General features: G+C 39.5%; 1 protein-coding gene across 1 annotated transcript; it reads left to right on the forward strand.

Moving 5' to 3' along the window:
• The first annotated feature begins 3,551 nt into the window (after positions 1 to 3,551).
• On the forward strand, positions 3,552 to 13,622 carry mmaa (metabolism of cobalamin associated A). The gene is made up of 7 exons (XM_028599661.1): positions 3,552 to 3,651; positions 3,851 to 4,280; positions 6,694 to 6,816; positions 7,010 to 7,180; positions 8,408 to 8,493; positions 9,555 to 9,704; positions 12,418 to 13,622. Exons 2-7 carry the CDS (start codon positions 3,851 to 3,853, stop codon positions 12,712 to 12,714), a joined length of 1,257 nt encoding a protein of 418 aa, XP_028455462.1. The 5' UTR covers positions 3,552 to 3,651; the 3' UTR covers positions 12,715 to 13,622.
• Positions 13,623 to 20,704: the final 7,082 nt, after the last annotated feature.

Below are 20,704 nucleotides of genomic sequence, written 5' to 3' on the forward strand. Positions count from 1 at the left end.
AAAACGCAATACAGGAAGGAAAGCTGGCAAAAAAATAGCCGACGCTATAAATTCGTAAATCACAACACTTATCGATATCACTTCTCCATCAGTCAGGCACAAGATCTGACCATAATTACACTTGTGCTTTCCATAAACTGTCGTTGCTTTAGCCTATTATATACTAGTTAGTGGAAATACACACATTGACTTGAATGGAAACCTAATGACGCAGCCGGTGGAAATTGGGGGTAAGAACGGTGACGCCGTTATCAGTGGAGTTTGTATTGATTGGTCAGTAGGCAGTGCTTTTACACCGGTTGGTTTCTAATCTCCAACATAACCTGCTCCAGAGCAGGTTAGGTGTTCAGTATAAGTTACCACGGACATTTAACCCGGTAACAAGTGATCCACCGTTGTGATACACAAAACCCTGGGTTGAACCTGAAGTTACCTCATTAACACCAATTCTTGCTTCATAGTACAGGCCTCTGATCTAGGACCAGTAGGGCTGGGCAGGTTGTTAAATGGGTCGGTTTGTTCTCTACTTGAAGGATGTCTGAATTGGGCACATTTACAGTCTGGGAGAGGAGTAAGTAAAGTGAGCGTGATGCAACTGGAAGATACTTGATCTTTGTGACCAACTGTAATAATTAGACCATCACACTCATCATGACGCAAGAATCCTCCCTGATCTTGCTCCAACAAGGACTCTTTTTCATTGTTCTATTATTCTGACTCATTACTAGTTTTCATCTAAATATTCCCTCTGAAATCCAGATATATACGTGTGTAGTAACAATAATTATGGGACATTCCAGGTCACCAAAATTGCAGTCGGCTGCTGTCTACTCCCTGACTGCAATGAGGTTGGCATGAAATGTACTTACGGCATGTAAAAAGTTAGCAGGAACTTGGAGGTTTACCAGTATGACTGAAAAATGTCATCATTCAAATCATCTCCAGATACTTAAGCAAGTATGCCGTTTCCTCAAAATGTTCTTTTTTTTAGGCTAATAAATAAAAGCAGTACAAAGTTCTTAGAAAAATAAAATCCCATCTAACAGATCATGAAAAATAATATGCTAATAAGAGGGCAAAATTAGGGGGAGTTTGAGAGTTTAGAGTAGGGCTTAGTGTGGGGCATTGCACTAAAAGGGCATTTCAGATTATTGAGAAAAAAGACTTGTTTAAATGTTGCTCATCTTGTGTTACACTCGTGTTTCAAATGGATTTAAAAAAAAAAAGAATAGTGTTTAGACATATTCACTATTAGAATATGTGCTGTGCAGTCTGGTTTTGCAAAGCATAGTTTGGTTAGTGTAGTGTTACACATTTAAGACTGGTAGCTGAACACCACATACAGCAGAGTATAGTTTGTCCCTTGCTGTATACTCTGCAGAAAAATCTGATGTATCAAATATGAGTCACATTAAGGACATCAATATTTCAGTGACTGTGCTTCATTCTCTTATTACAAAACTTGTTAAATGACTGATATGGGAAAATGTTGAGCATTCAAATTTTAATTGTCGACTGAGAAAAGGGTATCAGTTAGGTTTTTTTTTTATAAAATGCAGATTTTGCCATTCAATTCTTTTATGCTTTGAGCAATCCTCTTTGCTATTAAACTGTATTACTCTTTACATTCTTTTTGTATTTTTTGAACATGTTTTCTGTTTTGTTTGTCTGCACTTTCACACATTGCCTCGTTGTTTTTGTTTTCTTCTTTGTGATTTTGCTCAGTAAAACTCCCAGAAAAGCAGTTTTATTCCATGAATATCAAGCCTCTACTGGAAGATTCAATAAATTTGTTTCATTACTTTGCAATATCTCTGTCTCTTTTATGAACACTGTGTCAGGGCATGTGTGTGTATCTGTGTGTTTTTGTGTTTCTGTCTGTTTAATTACAGGCCACCCATGCTAAGAAAATATGCATCTCATTATTGTCAGGGACTTTCAAAAACATAAACCACTGTGTGTGTGTGTGTGTGTGTGTGTGTGTGTGTGTGTGTGTGTGTGTGTGTGTGTGTGTGTGTGTGTGTGTGTGTGTGGACGTAGACCTTCAATTAGGGAGGCACAACAATTACAAGTGCATCTGAAAGCACACAAACTGCACTAATGTTAAGCGTAATTGCATTTTCCAGGAAATTGCAGGAAAATGCATGAAATAATGTGTTCTCCTTTGTTTTATGGGGCACATTGTGACAGTACTGGAACAGTTACAACAATCTTCCCCTGGAAATCACTGACTTAAATTTGTGTGTGTGTGTTGTGCGTGCAGGAGTTCCTTTTGACTGTACATGACGTGGGTGGTATGGTTGCACAGTGGTTAGTATTGTTGCCTCCCAAGAGTTTGCATGTTTCTCACAAATTCCACAGACAGGCACGCCAGGTGGACTAGAGACTCTGAATGTCAAAGACTTACAGTGTTGGGTTATCTACGCTGCGTATTATAGCCCTGTGATGTACTGATAATCCACCCAAGGTGTCCCCCTTATTTAATTTCAAACTGACTGAAAACCAAATGTCATGAAGATTTGTCTTGCAGTATAGTCCTATAAAATGCATTTTAATGGATGAAAATTATGTGCATTTTTATTGTGCCAACAGTTGTATTTTATGGTTTTATATATTTTCAGTATTGCAAGTCAAATTATAACTCACATTTCCATTCTTTTACTAAAATGAAGGCCCACTATTGTCTTACTATTTCAATGCCTGCAATGTACTTTGTGAGTCCAAGAGCCTGTCAACTAAAAAGAGCTCAACAAAGTATCCCTTATGATCAAACCCTTTGGAGTAGCCTATAACAGTCCTATTTAAAAAAATTATAATTTTATAAAAAAAAACTTTTAATGATTCAAGGTTTCTACCAACGAGATGACAATAATAATAAACAGGTGTTTGTGATTAGGAATTCAAAAAGCAAGAAATGCAAGCTCATCATTACTGTCAAGAGATTGTCCAAAATACTCTGCAGCTCACGAAAAACGAGGTTCGTAGTATTTAATAAAGAATGCATTGACAGTAATACCGACAGACAAGGTACAATTAACAATCAGGGAGTCATAATATTGCTACATGTCAAATGTGATGGATTTAGGGAGAAAAACAAGCCTGTCGATTCAGATGAGATGTGAAAATGAACCTTTGCTCCCACCTGCTGGCTAAAGTTGTCTACTGTCATCATTAGACTTTTACTTTTCGTAAACGACTCATAACGTTCATATAATGTATATATCATTTTAAAATACATTTAGTAGATATCGCTATTTTATGGATTTTAAAGATATTTTTATTGAAAAAGAAAAAAAAGAATAGACGGAACCGTTTAAGACCCGCCCTTCCATAGCATTTATTGGCCAGGCGTCCATGCTTACGCAAGGTAACGTAACCCCATTTGTTCAGGTCCTATCCTTCTTTCACTGTCTATGGTCCTATCCCCTGACCAATAGGCTATCCTAACCTTAACCACTCGAGGTCAAATGCCTAACTCCAACCAATCGAGCTGCTTCATAGGGCGGGTCTTGGCGTGGCCATAATAGGATTCGTAAATTTGGTGTCGGGGGCGGTGCCGTACGTCACCGGAAACAGGAAAAAGATGAATCAAACAACAACCGTTCAACACTTATATGTCCATGTTCAACACCTCCGTGCAGCTGGTACGAGGTCAGTATGAATTCTCATTTTAAACTATGTGTGTTGTGTTTTATTAGCTATATTTGTGACAGCTGTATTTACACCTACAGGACGGGCAAACGGTACATGTTTCAGCATGAGATACCGCAAAAGTCATCGTAAAACATTGGAGATAGTTACTTAACGTTAGTCCAAAAAAATCACCACTGACTCACCTTGTTTCTCCTAGATGCCCCACATTTACCATACAATGCGACGGTTTGGCTTCTCCCTTCTCCGCCACATCTCCTCCCTTCCCTCCTCGTTCACTGCCCCCTCGGTCACCAGGACTTTCTCCCTCCACCAAGGGGTCTTTACTGGTTCGGCCACCTGTTACGAGGGCACCTTCCCGGGTCACAGCTGCCAGCACAGGAGGGGTGTGAGCACAGCCCTCAGGCAGCACATCCATGACCTGAGTGGGCCTGAGCAGAGGCTGTTGGAGAAACTGTACGAAGGGCTGATTGGAGGACAGCGGGCGTCTCTGGCTGAGTCCATCACTCTGGTGGAGACCCAGCATCCCAGGAAAAAAGAGCTGGCCCAGGTGCTGCTGCAGAGGGTGCTGGCCTACAGGAGGGAGCAGGAGAGTCGTAATGGAGGAAAGCCAGTAGCTTTCAGAGTAGGTGTGTGGCTGGTGTTTGAGCGGCTAATGTTTTTTTGTGAAGACAACCTCAAGGGAAACTGTGTCTTCTATGCAAACTGGATGCTAGAGCTGGGGGATATGGAAAAAAATCTAATATCACGATTATCATATATATCATTATTATATTGTTGGCCAAATACCTCGATATCGATATTGCGGCGATATTGTAGGGTTTACAATTGGTGCTTACAAAAAATATTTACTCAATGAGATTTTTTACAAATAATCATCATTAATGTGTTTAATAACTACGTGGGTTAAGGGAAATAATAGAAAAGCTAGAACAGTCCGGTAAATTCAAACAATCTCATCACTCTACTGTAATCCAGCCATTAAAACCAGGAAAAGACAACACTTATGTCATATCACAATATTACGATATCCAAAATCTAAGACTATATCCAGTCTCATATAACGATATCGATATATTGCCCAGCTCTACTGAATGCGTGCTTACAGTAAGCTGTAGGGGGAAGTACCCCCTGTGCACTATACTATACAGTTCTTGGCCACTTCATTAGGTACACATATACAATTTACTTTATTACAAGCCCATGCATTAGAACATTAGAAACACCAGTATAATCCAGTCCAGTTCAACACTACTGCAAAGTACAACCTTAGTAATAAACATATACTGTAGTTAACTTGATACCTCTCTAGCAGTGTCAATCAAAACTGAACATTATTGGCTTTGCAAAGGTAGAGTTTATGACTGAGCAGTTTTAATGGATTACATTAGATTTTTACAGGTGTACCTAATAAAGTGGCCACTAACGAATATACGTATGCCATGCCTCCTTTAAGTTCCTAGCAAGTAAAGTAAAAAAACAATCTGCTGTGTTTCAGTTAGTTTGTGGTAGTTTGATAAGATAAAATTAACTTCTTTGGAAAAGGTGTTGACACAAGGCCCCTCTACAAGACACAGAAATGCACGAACCATGATCTACAGTTGGGAGGTTGGAGGAGTTGCTGGTTGTGAATGCATTTTTCCTCACTGTGAATTTCCATTTCAAAGTTTTCTTATCAAAATACAGTGTTCCTCATGTTCCTCAACACAGAAACACGGGAATCTCCTGGATAATTTAACGAAAGTATTGACTTATTGCATGCCAACTTCTGAAGCAAATTCAAAACACTTTGTCATTGCATTTGTGAACAAAACATTGCACCATAGTTTCTAAATTAATTTAAAACTGACCTAAAATCCAAAGTGAACTGATTTAAACTGCTGAATATTTTTGAGGTTTGAAGTTTTTAAACTTGGTGATTGGATTTGTCATGCACATTTGCAGTCATAGTTTTTATATACACAGGCTTGAACCTTCGTGACATTGTTGTTGTTAAAGGAACACGTCGACTTATTGAACTTAAGCTTATTCACCGTATCCCCCAGAGTTAGATAAGTCCATACATACCCTTCTCATCTCCGTGCGTGCTGTAACTCTGTCTGACGCACCCACCACTAGCCTCGCTTAGCACAGATCCTGGAGGTAAACAGCTCCATCCAGCCTACTGCTCCCAATAAGTGACAAAATAACACCAACATTTTCCTCTTTACATGTTGTGATTTGTATAGTCACAGTGTACAAATAACAATGTCACATGAGACACAGCCATCTTCTAACCGTATACATACTGGGAACTATATTCTCAGAAAGGCGAAGCACTGCTAGTTCTGCTACTTGGGCGGAGTGATTTGCTCGCAGCACCTAAAGCCCTGTGGTGAGGAGCAGAGTAACAACTGTGCTTTTCAGGTGTTGCGCTAATCACTCCACCCAAGTAGCAGTGCTGCGCCTTCTGAGAATATAGTTCCCAGTATGTATATGGTTAGAAATCGGCTGTGTCTCATGTGACCTTATTATTTGTACACGCTGTGACTATACAAATCACAACATGTAAATAGGAAAATGTTGACATTATTTTGTCACTTATTGTGAGCTGGGAGTAGTAGGCTAGATGGAGCCGGTTACCTCCAGGATCTGTGCTAAACTAGGCTAGTGGTGGGGGCGTCAGACAGAGTTATGGCACGCACAGAGATGAGAAGGGTATGTATGGACTTATCTAACTCTGGGGGATCCGATGAATAAGCTAAAGTTCCAATAAGTCGACGTGTTCCTTTTAAAGTCATTCTCCTTGAACACAGACACAGTGAGACCTGTGCACCACACATGCATTTCATATGCAGATGCTCTCTTCATCTTGTCATGCTAATGACAATTAGATTTTTAGAGAACTGCTACATCAGTTCACTCACCAGTTTAAAACCTGTAGGGGTGAGATTTACACTGCTAAATTTTTTTTATTGAAGCCTTTTTAAAGTTATATAAAGTCATAGAAATCAGTTCTTGGTGCCATTTGTTTCTGATTCGATTGCTTTGTTGATCTTTCAGGTCTGTCCGGTCCTCCAGGAGCAGGGAAGTCGTCCTTCATTGAGGTGGTGGGGAAGATGTTGACAGGACGTGGACATAAGGTTTCAGTGCTGGCTGTTGATCCGTCCTCCTGCACCACAGGAGGTAAACCCAGATCGTCAAATGAAACGGTTATCGGGTGCTTTACAGTGCACAATAGAGTTTAGTTGTGTGACTATGTTTGTGATGTATTAATTAGGCTACAACTATAGTATTTGTAGCATCAACAGCAGCACTGTTAAACTAATGTATGAATGTCAAATTCATGCTACAACCAGACTCATCCCTCTCGTTGCAGGCTCTTTGATGGGTGATAAGACTCGTATGACTGAACTCTCCAGGGACATGAAGGCTTTTATCAGGCCATCTCCGGCCTCAGGAACACTTGGTGGAGTCACCAGAACAACTAATGAGGCCATTGTTCTCTGTGAGGGAGCGGGATATGACATTGTCCTTGTAGAGACCGTAGGTAAGACGCTGTGTTTCCACGTGTATCTCAAAGTGATTTTTCAGGCTATAATATTGTATTTTTTTATCCTCATTGAACCAATTTCTTTGAAGGAACCCTGTTAACTGATTTTTCCTATTGTTATATACACCTTTTTAAAAATACAAAAATTGAATATTTTCTTCTTGTAAATTTATTCCCCCTTACCCCTCCATCATATTAAACTTGTCATTTCAGTTTGTTTCTTTAATAAACAGAAAAATGGTGACTCAGTACAGTAGCACATTTTCTTAGTAGGGGTAGGGGGGAAAAAATGGATACAGCATAGTATAAAGATATTTTCCGTGGCAATACTGTATCCATACACTAAGTATCGATCTTTTATTATATAAATTGAACACATGAGAATTTTACTTTTTGGTACTAGAATAATAAAATAATAAAATTGAAGTGAGATGAACAAACGGAGTAGAGTTTTTAGATAAAACAGATGTTGAAAATCGTTTTCCTTTTGGGGAAATAATTTGAAGTTGGAAAAAAAGGTAAAACATTGCAATATATAGCTTAAAATCGCAATAATATTATATTGTGACATAAATATCATTATAATATCGTACCGTGGGGATTCCCACCCCTATTTCTCAGTAGGGCTGCATATTGATACTAGGCCTAAATGTTTAGATGCCAGTGTCAGAAATGACACAATCCCTTTTTGTGTGTTTAAGAAAATAAGTCAAACCTTACTAATTCATCAAGGTTCAGTGCTGTTCTAACATTTCGTAAATACAGTATAAAATTGCGTTTTTAAAATCAGGAACTATCTAATCAAAGAATTAAGAAATTAAACAAAAATCGTTGTATCTGTTGTAACTCTCATATATACTTAGTGCTACAGATGCAGTTTGGTCAGTACAGTACAAAGTATTGAGGTTTGAAATGATTCAGTGTGAGATTGTGGAAGCTCATGATTATTAAAAATCATTTTTGAACTTCTGAACAAGACCTGACCTAGACCCTTTTATGGCGAATTGCTTTTATTTCTTTTCCTGTTCATACATGATACTGTAAAATCACTTTAACTTACAATGTCACTGCAGAATACAGCATTCATATTGGGGGCTCATCATTGCGGATTTAGTTTTAGATTGAGGATTTTCACTTGGTCATTGACTTACTTAAGAGTAAGCATTGTTATTTTGTCATATTACTGATCAGTGGTGACACTTAACCCTGTCTGTTTGTCTCCAGGTGTGGGTCAGTCAGAGTTTGCAGTAGCCGACATGGTTGACATGTTTGTGCTGCTGATTCCGCCAGCAGGGGGCGATGAACTCCAGGTCAGTGAAAAAACACCAGCAGCAGCAACAGGCCCATCGGTGTGAGATCTTGTTTCAACTTTTGGGAGCTGGAAGAAAGATAATAAAAGAGGTGTCAGATTGAATAATGCTGAAGTCTAATCTGGCAGGCATAAAGCTGGTTCTGCTTAGTGGCATTAGAACAGTTTACCGAACTTTATTCTTTACTGCTGTTGTCACTATATAAGCTTCAGATACGGTTATTTACTTTGCACACAACTTTTCAGTTAAAAGTTTTAGCAAGCGAGGGGCAGCCTCTAGCTCACCCAGTAAGAGCGTTCGCCCCATGTTGGCTGAGTCTTGCAGCGGCGCAGGGTTCGAATCCACTTTTTGATTTCAGCCTCATTATTTTAACACCACAGGATCCGTGATGAAGAAAATAGATATTCTCATCTACAAATAGAATTACCTTCCTGGATGAATACATTTACAAATGTAGTTTGTTACGCTAAACTGACTTTTCTGTCCGCATTCGTATGTAAAGATGAGTATGTTGACAAACACTATATGCTAATCAATTTATCATTAGAGCTAGATTAATGACTTAATTAGCACAACTCATTAGGATTAATATTATGGTGATTAGTGTGGGACATGAAGCAGCTCAGGTGGAATTTGTTTTGATTGTTGTAATTATATCTTAAATGTAACACATTGCATTAAAAAAATCATCAAACTAACAAACGGTAAACGTATGTTATTCAGATTTCAAGTACAGTATTCCCAACAGCACGGTTTGACTGAAACTACATTTCAAAAGGTGAAAGGCACTTTTTAGAGTAAGCGTTACAAAGAAGCTTAAATGCTTTCCCTGTTTTGGATCAGTTAGAAGCAGAGAGCAGTGAGGGATGGATAGAAAGCAACAATATCAAAAATAATAAATAAGTAAACTGGCAGCCAACCCCATCTCCATCCATCCATCCATCCATCCATTACTCTGTACACAGATCCCTCAGCAGATTAGGTGTCTAGACATGACATTTATTGACAGTGTTTTGAGAAGTAAATGAGCCTCGTTGTTTAATGCCAAAATCTCTGTCCAGGGTATCAAGAGGGGCATCATTGAGAGGGCAGACTTGGTGGTGGTGACGAAGTCGGATGGAGACCTGGTGGTGCCAGCCAGGAGGATCCAGACTGAATACACCAGCGCACTCAAGCTGCTCAGGAGACAGTCCAAGTCCTGGAACCCTAAGGTAGTGGTGTAGTGTGGTGTAGTGTGGTATAGTGTGGTGTAGTGTAGTGTAGTGACGGAGCCAAACAACAGAATGATTAGGCATTTAAAAAAAAAAGGATAATTGACAACTGTTCAACATTTGACCTACTGGGGAGCCACGGCACAAGTATCGCTGCTCTGTGGACCCAACAAGCCACCCCAATGAGAGGTCAGCTGACCCAGGAGGGGGCGGGATGAGGGTGATGATGATGTCATGGCATCATGGTTTCAGTACTGCAGTGTCTCACCCCTCCCTGCATGTCCCAGCTCACCCACCAGCCTGCCTGGCCTTGTCCCTTTGTTTTCCCAGCCCAATGCAGCATCTGCCCACTGGGCAAGCTGCCAGGAAACGCCCCCACCTCCCACCCCTCTCCTCCTCACCCCCACCCGCCTACTCTGCTCTGAATACTCGGCTGCTGTGTCATGCATTTTGCTGATTAGATGCCTGCGCACTCAACATAAAAGCTGATAGGCTGCTCTTCGTAGTCTCCGCTCTGTATTTATCCTTACTTTTGCTGTCTTGCCCTCTTTTGTGTCTGTCTGTGTGGCCTACAGTAGCATATTCTATGATTTAGTCTCTCATCACTCTATCAGTCTGCCTTCTTTTGTCCACCTCGATCACCGTGAAAATGTAAAACATGAATGGCATGACATGAATTCTACTTTGATTTCTTAAGTTCTTGGTAATACGTGAAAGATCTTGAGACTTAATGATTAATTTTAACTAACAATTAGGGGTGCAACTAACAGTTCTTTTCTCAATCAATTCTTATTTGATCTATAAAATGTCAGAAAACTGTTTAAGAGAAATACATCAAAAGCTTCAAGAGCCCAGGGAGGCATCTTCAAATGCCTTGTTGTCCTCCTAACATTCCAAAACTCTTCCAACATTCAATTGACATCAATATAAAACACAGAAAAGCAGAAAATTCTCACGTTAAGGAAGCTGGAATCAAGAGAACATTTGGAGTTAAAAAAGACTTATTATATAATTGATTATCAAAATAATTGGGCTTAGCCTCCTGATGGTGGAAGAACTTTGTTTAAAGTTTATTCTTATTCTTTAACACTTTTCAATTGTCTTTACATATTTTTATTAAATCAAGCACTTTGTAACCCTGCTTTTGAAAAGTGCTGTATAAATAAGGGAAGGGAGGGAAAACCCTTACTTACTTTACTTAATCGTTCTAATCTCGGTTTGAGATAGGAGACTACTCATACTTAAGGGCCGCGGCGTGAAGTTTGAAAAGTGTTGGATTATGGGAAGTGTAGGACAAGTAAGTTGTAAGTACAACACTAAATTGCTAGAGTAGCCCTTTATAGGGTCAGTTCACCAATGTATTTTCTCTCTTACCCCTCTTAACAGTTTTCATAAAAGACAAATTTATCAGGAGAAAAGTTGTTCCACTGAAAACCATTCACAGTGAGGTCTGTGGATTATCCAGAGAAACAGGAGCATTTGTTTCTGGAAGAAAAAAACCCCGCTTTAAATTAAAATCATTGCACAATCAACGCAATTCCATTCAACTCCGTTGTACTGGGGAGGAGGCAAAGCTCTTAGAGACTGATAAGATATGTTAAAACAGGAACAAATAAAACTAAACCTGTCTGCATGGCTAGACACCAGTAAGGTAATATGTTTGGTTTGATTTTGATCTAGCCCTTTAAATAGGATAATTAGTGAATGTGCAGTACATTTAGGCTCACAAAGTTTGATTTCCTGTTTCTGCATCAGAGTCAAATCATGTCCTCGTAAAATGATTAACATAATGATGTAATTAGAGGAATAATATAATTGGCTGTGGATCACTTGCCGCCAATATTTATCAGGCTGTCACATTCAACTTTGTCGTTTACCAGTTGATGCCAAATTATCTCCAAATGATACATGTAATTTCATTACACTTTAGCAGCCTGGAGATTGTTGAGTATCTGTGGTTTTATTTGACATCAACACTGAGGTCTAGTCTTGTCTCTCCTCCTCCAAAATTCCCTTTCTCTTTTTTATTCACAATTGTGATAAAGTGAGAAAAACAGAAGGTTAACTTTTATAAAAGCAGTTTCATGGGTCCTAAATGCACATCTGAATGAATGGCCTGACCTTTTTTTGTATTCTGAGGCTCTTTCACGTTTGTGTCTGCGTTGAACTTGAACGTTACCCTAAATTTCATCATGTGCTTTTAAATCTACAGCAAGCTCTGAAAAGAGACATGCAGTCAGTTGAACTAAACACATAAGTGACATTTACCCCCCCAATTGCTTGTGTGAACAAGGTGTTCTAGGATGACAAATACTGTTTGTAAAGTGGCATGACAGCTTCTTACAGGATGGAAGTGCATTGCAAAAAAAACATCTTAAAACATAGAAAAAAAAGAGGAAAAATCAGCAACTCCCCAGACTCAGTTGCAATTGACTATATGCAAAACCCTCTGGTATTCTAAAAAACAAAGCGTAATGCACCATTCAATTCTGTATTTATCAAATAAAACCGACACACATATTCAGGGATAATTTTTATTGTTTATACACAATGCACATTAATCAACGCTGAGATAAATGTGTCGTGGTTGCACTCGTAGGCCCAACATAAACAAAAATGGGGGAAAAAACAAACCCTATATGAAGTGACTACCTGGTGGTTGAAAAAGAGACTCTTTAAATTCACACATGCACCGCCCTCTCCTCCCCTCCAGGTGGTTCGGGCCTCCTCACACACCAGTGAGGGCATCCCAGAGGCCTGGGCCAAGATGGAGTCGTACCGGGACGCCATGCTAGCCAGCGGTGAACTGCAGGGGCGGCGGAGGGCCCAGCAGAAGGTTTGGATGTGGACTTTGATCCAGGAGAACGCCCTCTGCCATTTCCAGAATCACCCCAGTGTCAGAGAGGCTCTACCCCACCTCGAGGAGAGGGTCACCAAAGGAGCCATCTCCCCAGGCCTGGCTGCTGACCTGCTTCTCAAAGCCTTCTCATCATCATCATCACCACAGTAATCAGTGGGACTGCACCTTTGGGGATAGATGGATGGATGGATGCCTCATGGCTGATCAGGGCCACTCAATGCAAAGTAAAAACAGGACAGATTGAGAATAAGTGCCCTTGACGCTGTGATTTGCGCACAACAAAAGCTGTCTTGCCCTTTTTACACTTAATTTGAAATTTAAAACGCCTAAGAAAGAAGTCATCCCTCCACAGAAACCTTGGTTTATGCATGGTTTAATTCAAATCAGGAGAGGGAAGAGAGTGCTGACAGTTTCCACTTCTCACCTACTGCTTTAAGACACATCGACATCCATTTGGACAGCAGACAGGAAAATAATACATTTTAATCACTGCGAGATACAAAATGTTGCACCGCCAATAGCCTGGTTTTTCTAAAGCAGATACAAGGGATTTTCTACTTGGACAAAGACACTACAGACCCTCAGGATCAGTTTTAATGAGATTAGTGCAAAACATACAGAGGGGTGTAAAGGCCATGTTGGTACATTTGGGGTTTGCACAATACCCATCACTATTTATGAACAGGGTCATTATTTGGTGAAGCTGTGACTTGTTCTTCATGCCATAAATATTGACATGACATGTACTGTAGTGGTGTGATCTGTGATCATTTTTACTGACACTGTTGTCCTCCTTTCTCATCCAGTGATCAATAATACACACAATGTATTACCCAAAAAGAACATTTTAAATGAAAGGATCAGACTTAGAGAAATCAGATTTGTTATGGTCAGGTGTTTCTCTTGTTGAACTGTCATTGCTCTTGTATCAAAAGCTAATTTCCCTTTGCAAAGCGACTTGACTTATAAAATGTTTTTATTCACTATGTGTGTTACTGAGTTGAATATTATATAAAAATAAATTGGTGTGAATAACATTAAATCTGTCAGTAGAGTTGGCCGAGCTTTTCTCCATCCTTGTGTTTGCTCATGATATGAAAAAAGGGAGTGATTAATGTTACCTCCTACGAATATTAGTCCTGAGATTTGTCAAAGACCTAATGAATTTTTTCTGCACTCTGGAGCCAGAAATGTCAGTGCTAGGTATCCCCTGAATGAGTCAGCTGCTTCTAAATCAGGCAAAACACACTTTAATATTTTCAGAATTACTTTCATAATGCACTGCACTCCTGGATGCCACCAGAGAATTAAAGACAAAGAAAAGTCATACACTCATAACTCCAGTGCAGCTACTGTATTCATTTAAACAGAAATGCTGCTTTATTAAGGATAACAGTAGTAGCCGACAGTGTCAGTGACATGTGCATGTATAATCTGAGTAAGGGGATAGTGGTAATATCCTGCTTAAAATATCAGTACAAACAAGGGCTGCAACTAACTGTTATTTTTACTATCTATTGACCTGTCAATTAGGGGTGCAAGATATTATCGACTCAATATCGTTATTGCAATATCACGTTGCGCAATATTATATCTAGGGGTGCAAGATATATCGACTCAATATCGTTATTGCAATATATCGAAAGTGTGCAATATTTTGTTTATTTTGTGGAGCGCTGCGTCCCGTTCGTTGGCTGTGTGGCTTAGTTGTGTTCGATTTAGAGCCCGCTTGAAACGCTATAATGATCATGTTTCATTGGCCAGTTACCGTGCCGCTTGCACACGTTAGTGCACGTCAGCGCACGGGTCCACTACCTGACAAACCCTATGTAGCGTACCACGTGTGTGTATATTCCGACAGAGTGACCGTGTAAGTGAAGAAATGGACAACAAAACAGAATGAATCAGAGAAGCGAAAGAAAAGTTGTGTTCGGTTCTCTTTATTTATTAATTTTATACTGTACAACCAGTAAAACATGTCCTGTTCTCTTTATTCATTTTATACTGTACAACCAGTAAAACATGTCCTGTTCTCTTTATTTATACTGTACAACCAGTAAAACGTGTCCTGTTCTCTTTATTTTATACTGTACAACCAGTAAAACATGTCCTGTTCTCTTTATTTATTCATTTTATACTGTACAACCAGTAAAACATGTCCTGTTCTCTTTATTTTATACTGTACAACCAATAAAACATGTTCCATTCTCTTTATTTATTTTATACTGTACAACCAGTAAAACATGTCCTGTTCTCTTTATTTATACTGTACAACCAGTAAAACATGTTCCGTTTTCTTTATTTATACTGTACAACCAGTAAAACGTCCTGTTCTGTAGACATGGTCCTTATTTATTTATTTATTCATGTTGGACCAGTCCAATATGACCGTCAGTTGAAATAAACCTTGTAAGAAAACTCTATTTTGATGCGTTTTCCCATAACTTTTGTAATTTTACATGTTTATGTAATTATTATCGATATCACAATATTCATTATGGATATCGCAATATCACATTTTGTCTATATCATGTAACCCTACTGTCAATTACTTTTAAAAATTAATCTATTAATCATTTAGTCTATAAAATGGCAGAAAAATACCGCACACAATTCCTAGAGCCCAAATTGACAACAGGACATTGCTCGATTTTGTCTGACCAAACGAAATATTCGTATTATGGTAATATAAAACAGAGAAAAGCAGCAAACCCTTGCATATGAGAAGCGGTAATCTGCAATATTTTTGCATGATAAATGACTTCTATGATAAATGACTTATCAAAATGTATTCATTTTCTGTAGATGGATAATTGGTTTCAACTGGGGTGGACACAAATTTAAAGTTAAGTTAAGTTTTTTCAGAAGTTATGAGTGTGCGACTTGTCTTTTCATGCTTTTCGGTGTTGGCACAATAATAATCAGTGAAGCAATCAAGTTGCCATCTGAAACCTTTTGTACTTTTATAACAATGCTGCAAATGTATTTGAACCAACTACAGACAATTTGGCCCTTTTTTTAATTAAATACTGATTACAAATACTTTATAAAGAGAGTAATGATTGGGTTTGATATTACACAGTATTTATAGTATTCATGATACTGTATCTCTACACCATGTGGGTGTGAGTTTATACTCTCTTCAACCACTAGAGGGCTCCCAAATTCCACTTAGCTCTGGGTTCATTATCCTAATGACTGGGCCCTGAGTGCCAACTACCCTCCTCCTCATAATGCCCCCGCCTCCTGCCCTCCATCCATTCTTCATTGAGGTTGCTAGGGTGCCAGGTCACTCAGAGGTGAGGACATCAGCAGCTGCCACTCTCCTGGGCCACAGGCTGTACTGTAGTCCTCTCCCTCAGTGCCAAACCCTCCTCGGCTATTCTCAATCCTCGCTGAAAAGCAGAAAGGAGCACTTCTTAGTAGAGTACAGAACAGGAGGGTTGAGTGTGTGACTGTACGGATTTCAATCTCATCCCTCTCCTTGACGGTAGCCTAAATTTCAAGGGGGGGGGTGGGGGAAGTTGAATTCAATACTAATCCATGCTTGTCCTTGCTGGTCTGCTTTGGAAATAGTGAGCCGGAGCCCCCCCCAACCGCTGGACGCGCTCCTAGGTCGTTGCTGGTTTGCTCCCGCCTGTGTACAAGAGGAAGAATGCCCCTTGAATGCAGATGGATTCATTAGGTCTGAGTAACACCCTTCTCTTCCATCATGCTGACACAAACACATACACACTGTAACTGCTCTGGCTTTGCAAAAGGGAACAGTGAGTTCTGCAGCTCTCGACACACACACACACACACACACACACACACACACACACACACACACACACACACACACACACACACACACACACACACACACACACACACACACACACACACACACACACACACACGTCTCCAGTGTAAACAACACCATGCGGTTTCACTAAGGAAGATTAACTCAAATGCTGCCGGATGGTGTTCGGCCATTTTAGCCTAAACACAGGTCCCATCCACATGTGTTTAGCATTTCGTTCGATCTCTTGAATGTAAGCAGAGGACAGAGACTGGCTCTTTGATGAGGTTTTTTCATGTTTAATGGAGGGGCTTACATTGACAGCCTCTCTTTGTGTCAGCAGTCTGAAGTCAGAATGCTTTCCTGGCTCAGGACAAAACAAAACAGTGCCCCCATACTGTTGTAATTGCAGTCCAAAAGCTCAGTTTTTTTCCCCTTCGAAACCTCAAAGTCTGGAATGAGGGGTGAACAATGGGGCTGCTAGAAATGCCAGTAAACAAAGTGAGCATATCGTAGCAGAGAGAGATCTCTAGGACTTTCTTTTGTGTCTTTGTTTGTTGTCAGTATTATAGTTCTGGTTGTTTTCTGGTCAAAGTGTGAGGAAAGGCTGACACTGGGGGAAATGTCAGACTGGCCCTCCTACCAGGCTGATTTAGGAGCTGTGTGTGCAGTGTGACAACCGGTCATGAGCTGCTGATCCACAAAGCCTCACCCTGTCCCTGCTATGTTTGCGCTGCTCCTCACACACAAGCACATTCCACCACACTCACCCACCCTCCCCTCTCTTTGAACACCCGTCCTTGCTCACCTCCAGCACATCTTGTACATACATACAAGCCATCCATCCCCAGTCACGCACACACACACACACACACACACATGCACCCACACACGCTGCCTGCCTTGTTGCCCACCCGGACGCTCCAACTTGGCTCGCTGCACTGCTGTCCCTCTGTAGTGACAGATGAGGGTGAGAAGCAGTTCCTCCAGGCTCAGGGCTCACTTTCAAGACGGCTGCAAAACAATACAAGAAGCCACACGCTAATGGGGTTGGAGAGCTGCAGCAAAGCCCTGAGTGTGTGTGTGTGTGTGTGTGTGTGTGTGTGTGTGTGTGTGTGTGTGTGTGTGTGTGCTTCTAGATGTAACACCCCACTTATTATGCTGCTCTGATGGGTCACTGTGCAGCCTCTTTATAAGAAGACCCTTATGGCGACATGTCTTATTATATCAACTGCTGAGATGGATGTTAATACCAGGCTGCGCCGTGCATGCTGCGTGCTCTCTAGCCTGTAGAGTGATGAGACGTGGTTGGTATTCGAAGTGCGTCTCATTGCATGGGCTAATTCTATTTAACCTGGTGAAGTCTGCTAGATGGTACGGTCAGAATGCCCCAGGGAGACCAGTATGTACCTCTGCTTTATTACCCACCTGAGGAGGCTCGCTCTCCCACACAGGCACACTCCACTGTTTGCTATGTGTAATTTACTGGGCAGCCTGTGGGCCAGGCCTTCATCTGCAGAAAGGCGCGAATAGAGCCTTGGCGCCAGTAATTGGACTTTAGAACTGATTGGGGAAATGATTGACCCCCGGTAATGGATTTGAGTGAATAATTATTTGTAGTTATGGTTGGAAGATGATATCAGGGAGAGAGAGAGAGAGAGAGAGAGAGAGAGAGAGAGACCAATCCCACCAGTGTGACTCACCCCTGCCGCCAGAGCAGAACGCTGCCAGCACTCAATTAATGAAATCCAGCTGCTCAGACTCCCCACGTGTAGTGGCTGATCAAAAAAACACACAGGGGTCTGGTCAGAAAAAGGGTTATCTTCATCCAACCTTTCCCTTTCGCCCAACTGGCAGCCCGTGGCCCATCACAATAGTGATTATAAAATCTTCTCCACTCCAGGTACAAGACATTAAGGTTGATAATGTCTCCATTATTTTTTAACTGCCTGTGGCAGTGTTCAGCAAAGCCCACGGCAGCCATGTTAATGAGACCTCTCAAGATGGCAGGCAGCGCCTCCTCAGGACACAAAATGCAATCACTCTTAATCCAGCACTTTAATTGCTGGCCAAGCCTGCCTAAATGAATTCAGCTGTTCCATCTCTGCAGGCCAGTGGCTGCACCTCGAGAACACTACAACATCATACTCGCAAAGATAAACTACACTTCCAAACAAATGTGAAGTAATGCATGTTGGTATGTCTTGTTAAAAAGAGGGCTTATTTTTCTGGTTTGAGTTTGTTGGACAGACACTGTGAACTCAGAAAGAACTAGAAAATGCATTTCCTGCAGAAAATGCTGAAAAGCGAAATTGCTAAAGCTATACTGGATTGCTGGCATAATTGTGAAAATAGTTGGAAAAGTGGGAATGGTTTAATTAGTATGAATTTCATTGAAATGTTGAATAATACTTAGAAAGTGTCAAACAAAAGTGAAATATTTTACGAAACTACACTTAATTGCTGGTAAAAATGTGTTGAAGTGTTAATTATTCTAATTAATAAGAATGTCTTAAAAAAGCAGATTAGTACCAATATAGTATGGAAGTTTTTATAAAACCTGATGCTAAACTAAATTGCCGGCTTAAGTTTGGATGAAGAAGTAACTGAAAAAGAGTAATGAATGAATTGGTAAAATGGGAAATGGGTGGGTCAGATTAGGAAATCTCAATCAGCTGAGTTCAATATTTTCAAAAAGTATGAAAAGAATTTACAAGTAATGTTAAACTCCTAACGAATGAAAGATGTGGAACATTTTAGGCTTGCATTAAGTATAGATCTCTAAATACGACTTGATTAAGGGGAAGCAGCTGAAGCAGTAAGAAATGATAGGGGTTCAAATGTTTTGCCTATCTGTGCCACTATATATATATATATTTTTTTTACAGCAGACAGACTTATTGACAGAGAAAAACACAGATATGTAGAGCCCCCTTTTAACCTGGTATTAAAATCCTGAGTGATTGGATCATGAGTAGACAGTTCTAAGTACAATCAAACCAGGGGCAGAGTCTGCAGTGCCTACTAGCTGGTATGAGTTAGCCACCATGCCTCCAAATAGGCATGTCGAAAACAGTAATAGCATAGTATGTTGAAAAAAGTAATTCTAAAGACATAGTATGGTATGTCGAAAAAAGTGATAAAAAGTATAGCATGTCGAATAAAAGTCATAGTATAGAAGGTTAAAAAAAGGCATTATAGCATGTCGAAAAAGTAATAGTATAGTATGTCAAAAAAGTGATAAAAGTCATGGTATAGTATATTGGAAAAAAAATCCATAGTTTAGTTAGAGAAAAAAAAGCCAAAGTGCATTGAAAAAAAGCCATAGTATAGTATGTCAAAAGAAGTGATATAAAAAGTCATAGTATAGTATGTAAAAAAAAATGTGATAAAAAAGTCAAGGTATAGTATGTCGAAAAATGCCAGATTATTTAGTATGTCAAAAAATCAATAAAAAAGCCATACTATAGTATGTCAAAAAAAGTGATAACAAAAGCCATAGTATAGTATGTTCAAAAAAGTCATAGTATTGTATGTTCAAAAAAGTGATAAAAAAGTCATAGTTTATTATGTCGAAAAAAGTCATACTATAGTATGTCAAAAAAGTCATTTTATAGTATGTCGTAAAAAGTCATTTTATAGTATGTTCAAAACAGTTGTATTATAGTATGTTGATACACGTAGTATAGTGCAATGAAAAAGGTGATAGTGTAGTATGTCTGAAAAGCCACCATTGCTGAGATTTAATTGTTGCAGAATACATACACTGGTTCGACGAAAAAAGTGATAAAAAAAGCAGTAGTATAGTATTTCGAAAAGGTCATGGTATAGTATGTCGAAAAAAGTGATAAAAAAGCAGTAGCATAGTATTTCAAAAAAGTCATAGTATAGTATATCAAAAAAAGTGATCAAAAAGTCATAGTTTATTATGTCTAAAAAAAGTGATAAAAAAGCCATAATATAGTATGTCAAAAATAGTGATCAAAAGCCAAATTATAGTATGTTGAAATAAGTGTTAAAAAGCCATAGTGCAGCATGTCAAAAAAGTGATAAAAAAGCCATAGTATGTTGAAAAAGCCAAAGTATAGTATGTCAATAAAGTTATAAAAAACTCATATATTGTTGAAAACAACAATCACACAGTATGTCATAAAAAGTAATATAATAGTATGTTGATGAATGTCATAGTATGGTGCAATGAAAAAAGTGATAGTGTAGTAGGACGGGATTTTGAACCCATGAGCACAATGGATTAACAGCGCGTCGCCTTAACTACCCACCCACCTTCTCTGTTGTAGAAACTCATAGTATTGTATGTAGGAAAACGGTCATAGTTTATTATGTCGTAAAAAGTCT

The sequence above is a fragment of the Perca flavescens genome, chromosome 2 (genome assembly GCF_004354835.1).
Source record: "Perca flavescens isolate YP-PL-M2 chromosome 2, PFLA_1.0, whole genome shotgun sequence".
In the NCBI taxonomy this organism is placed as follows: Eukaryota; Metazoa; Chordata; class Actinopteri; order Perciformes; family Percidae; genus Perca; species Perca flavescens.

What these genes read in the sequence shown, in the direction of transcription:
- mmaa (XM_028599661.1), top strand. Translation starts at nt 3,851, where the DNA reads ATGCCCCACATTTACCATACAATGCGACGGTTTGGCTTCTCCCTTCTC. An exon ending in GTCCTCCTGCACCACAGGAG is followed by an intron (nt 6,817 to 7,009) that starts GTAAACCCAGAT and finishes CTCTCGTTGCAG; the next exon opens with GCTCTTTGATGGGTGATAAG. An exon ending in CAGGGGGCGATGAACTCCAG is followed by an intron (nt 8,494 to 9,554) that starts GTCAGTGAAAAA and finishes ATCTCTGTCCAG; the next exon opens with GGTATCAAGAGGGGCATCAT.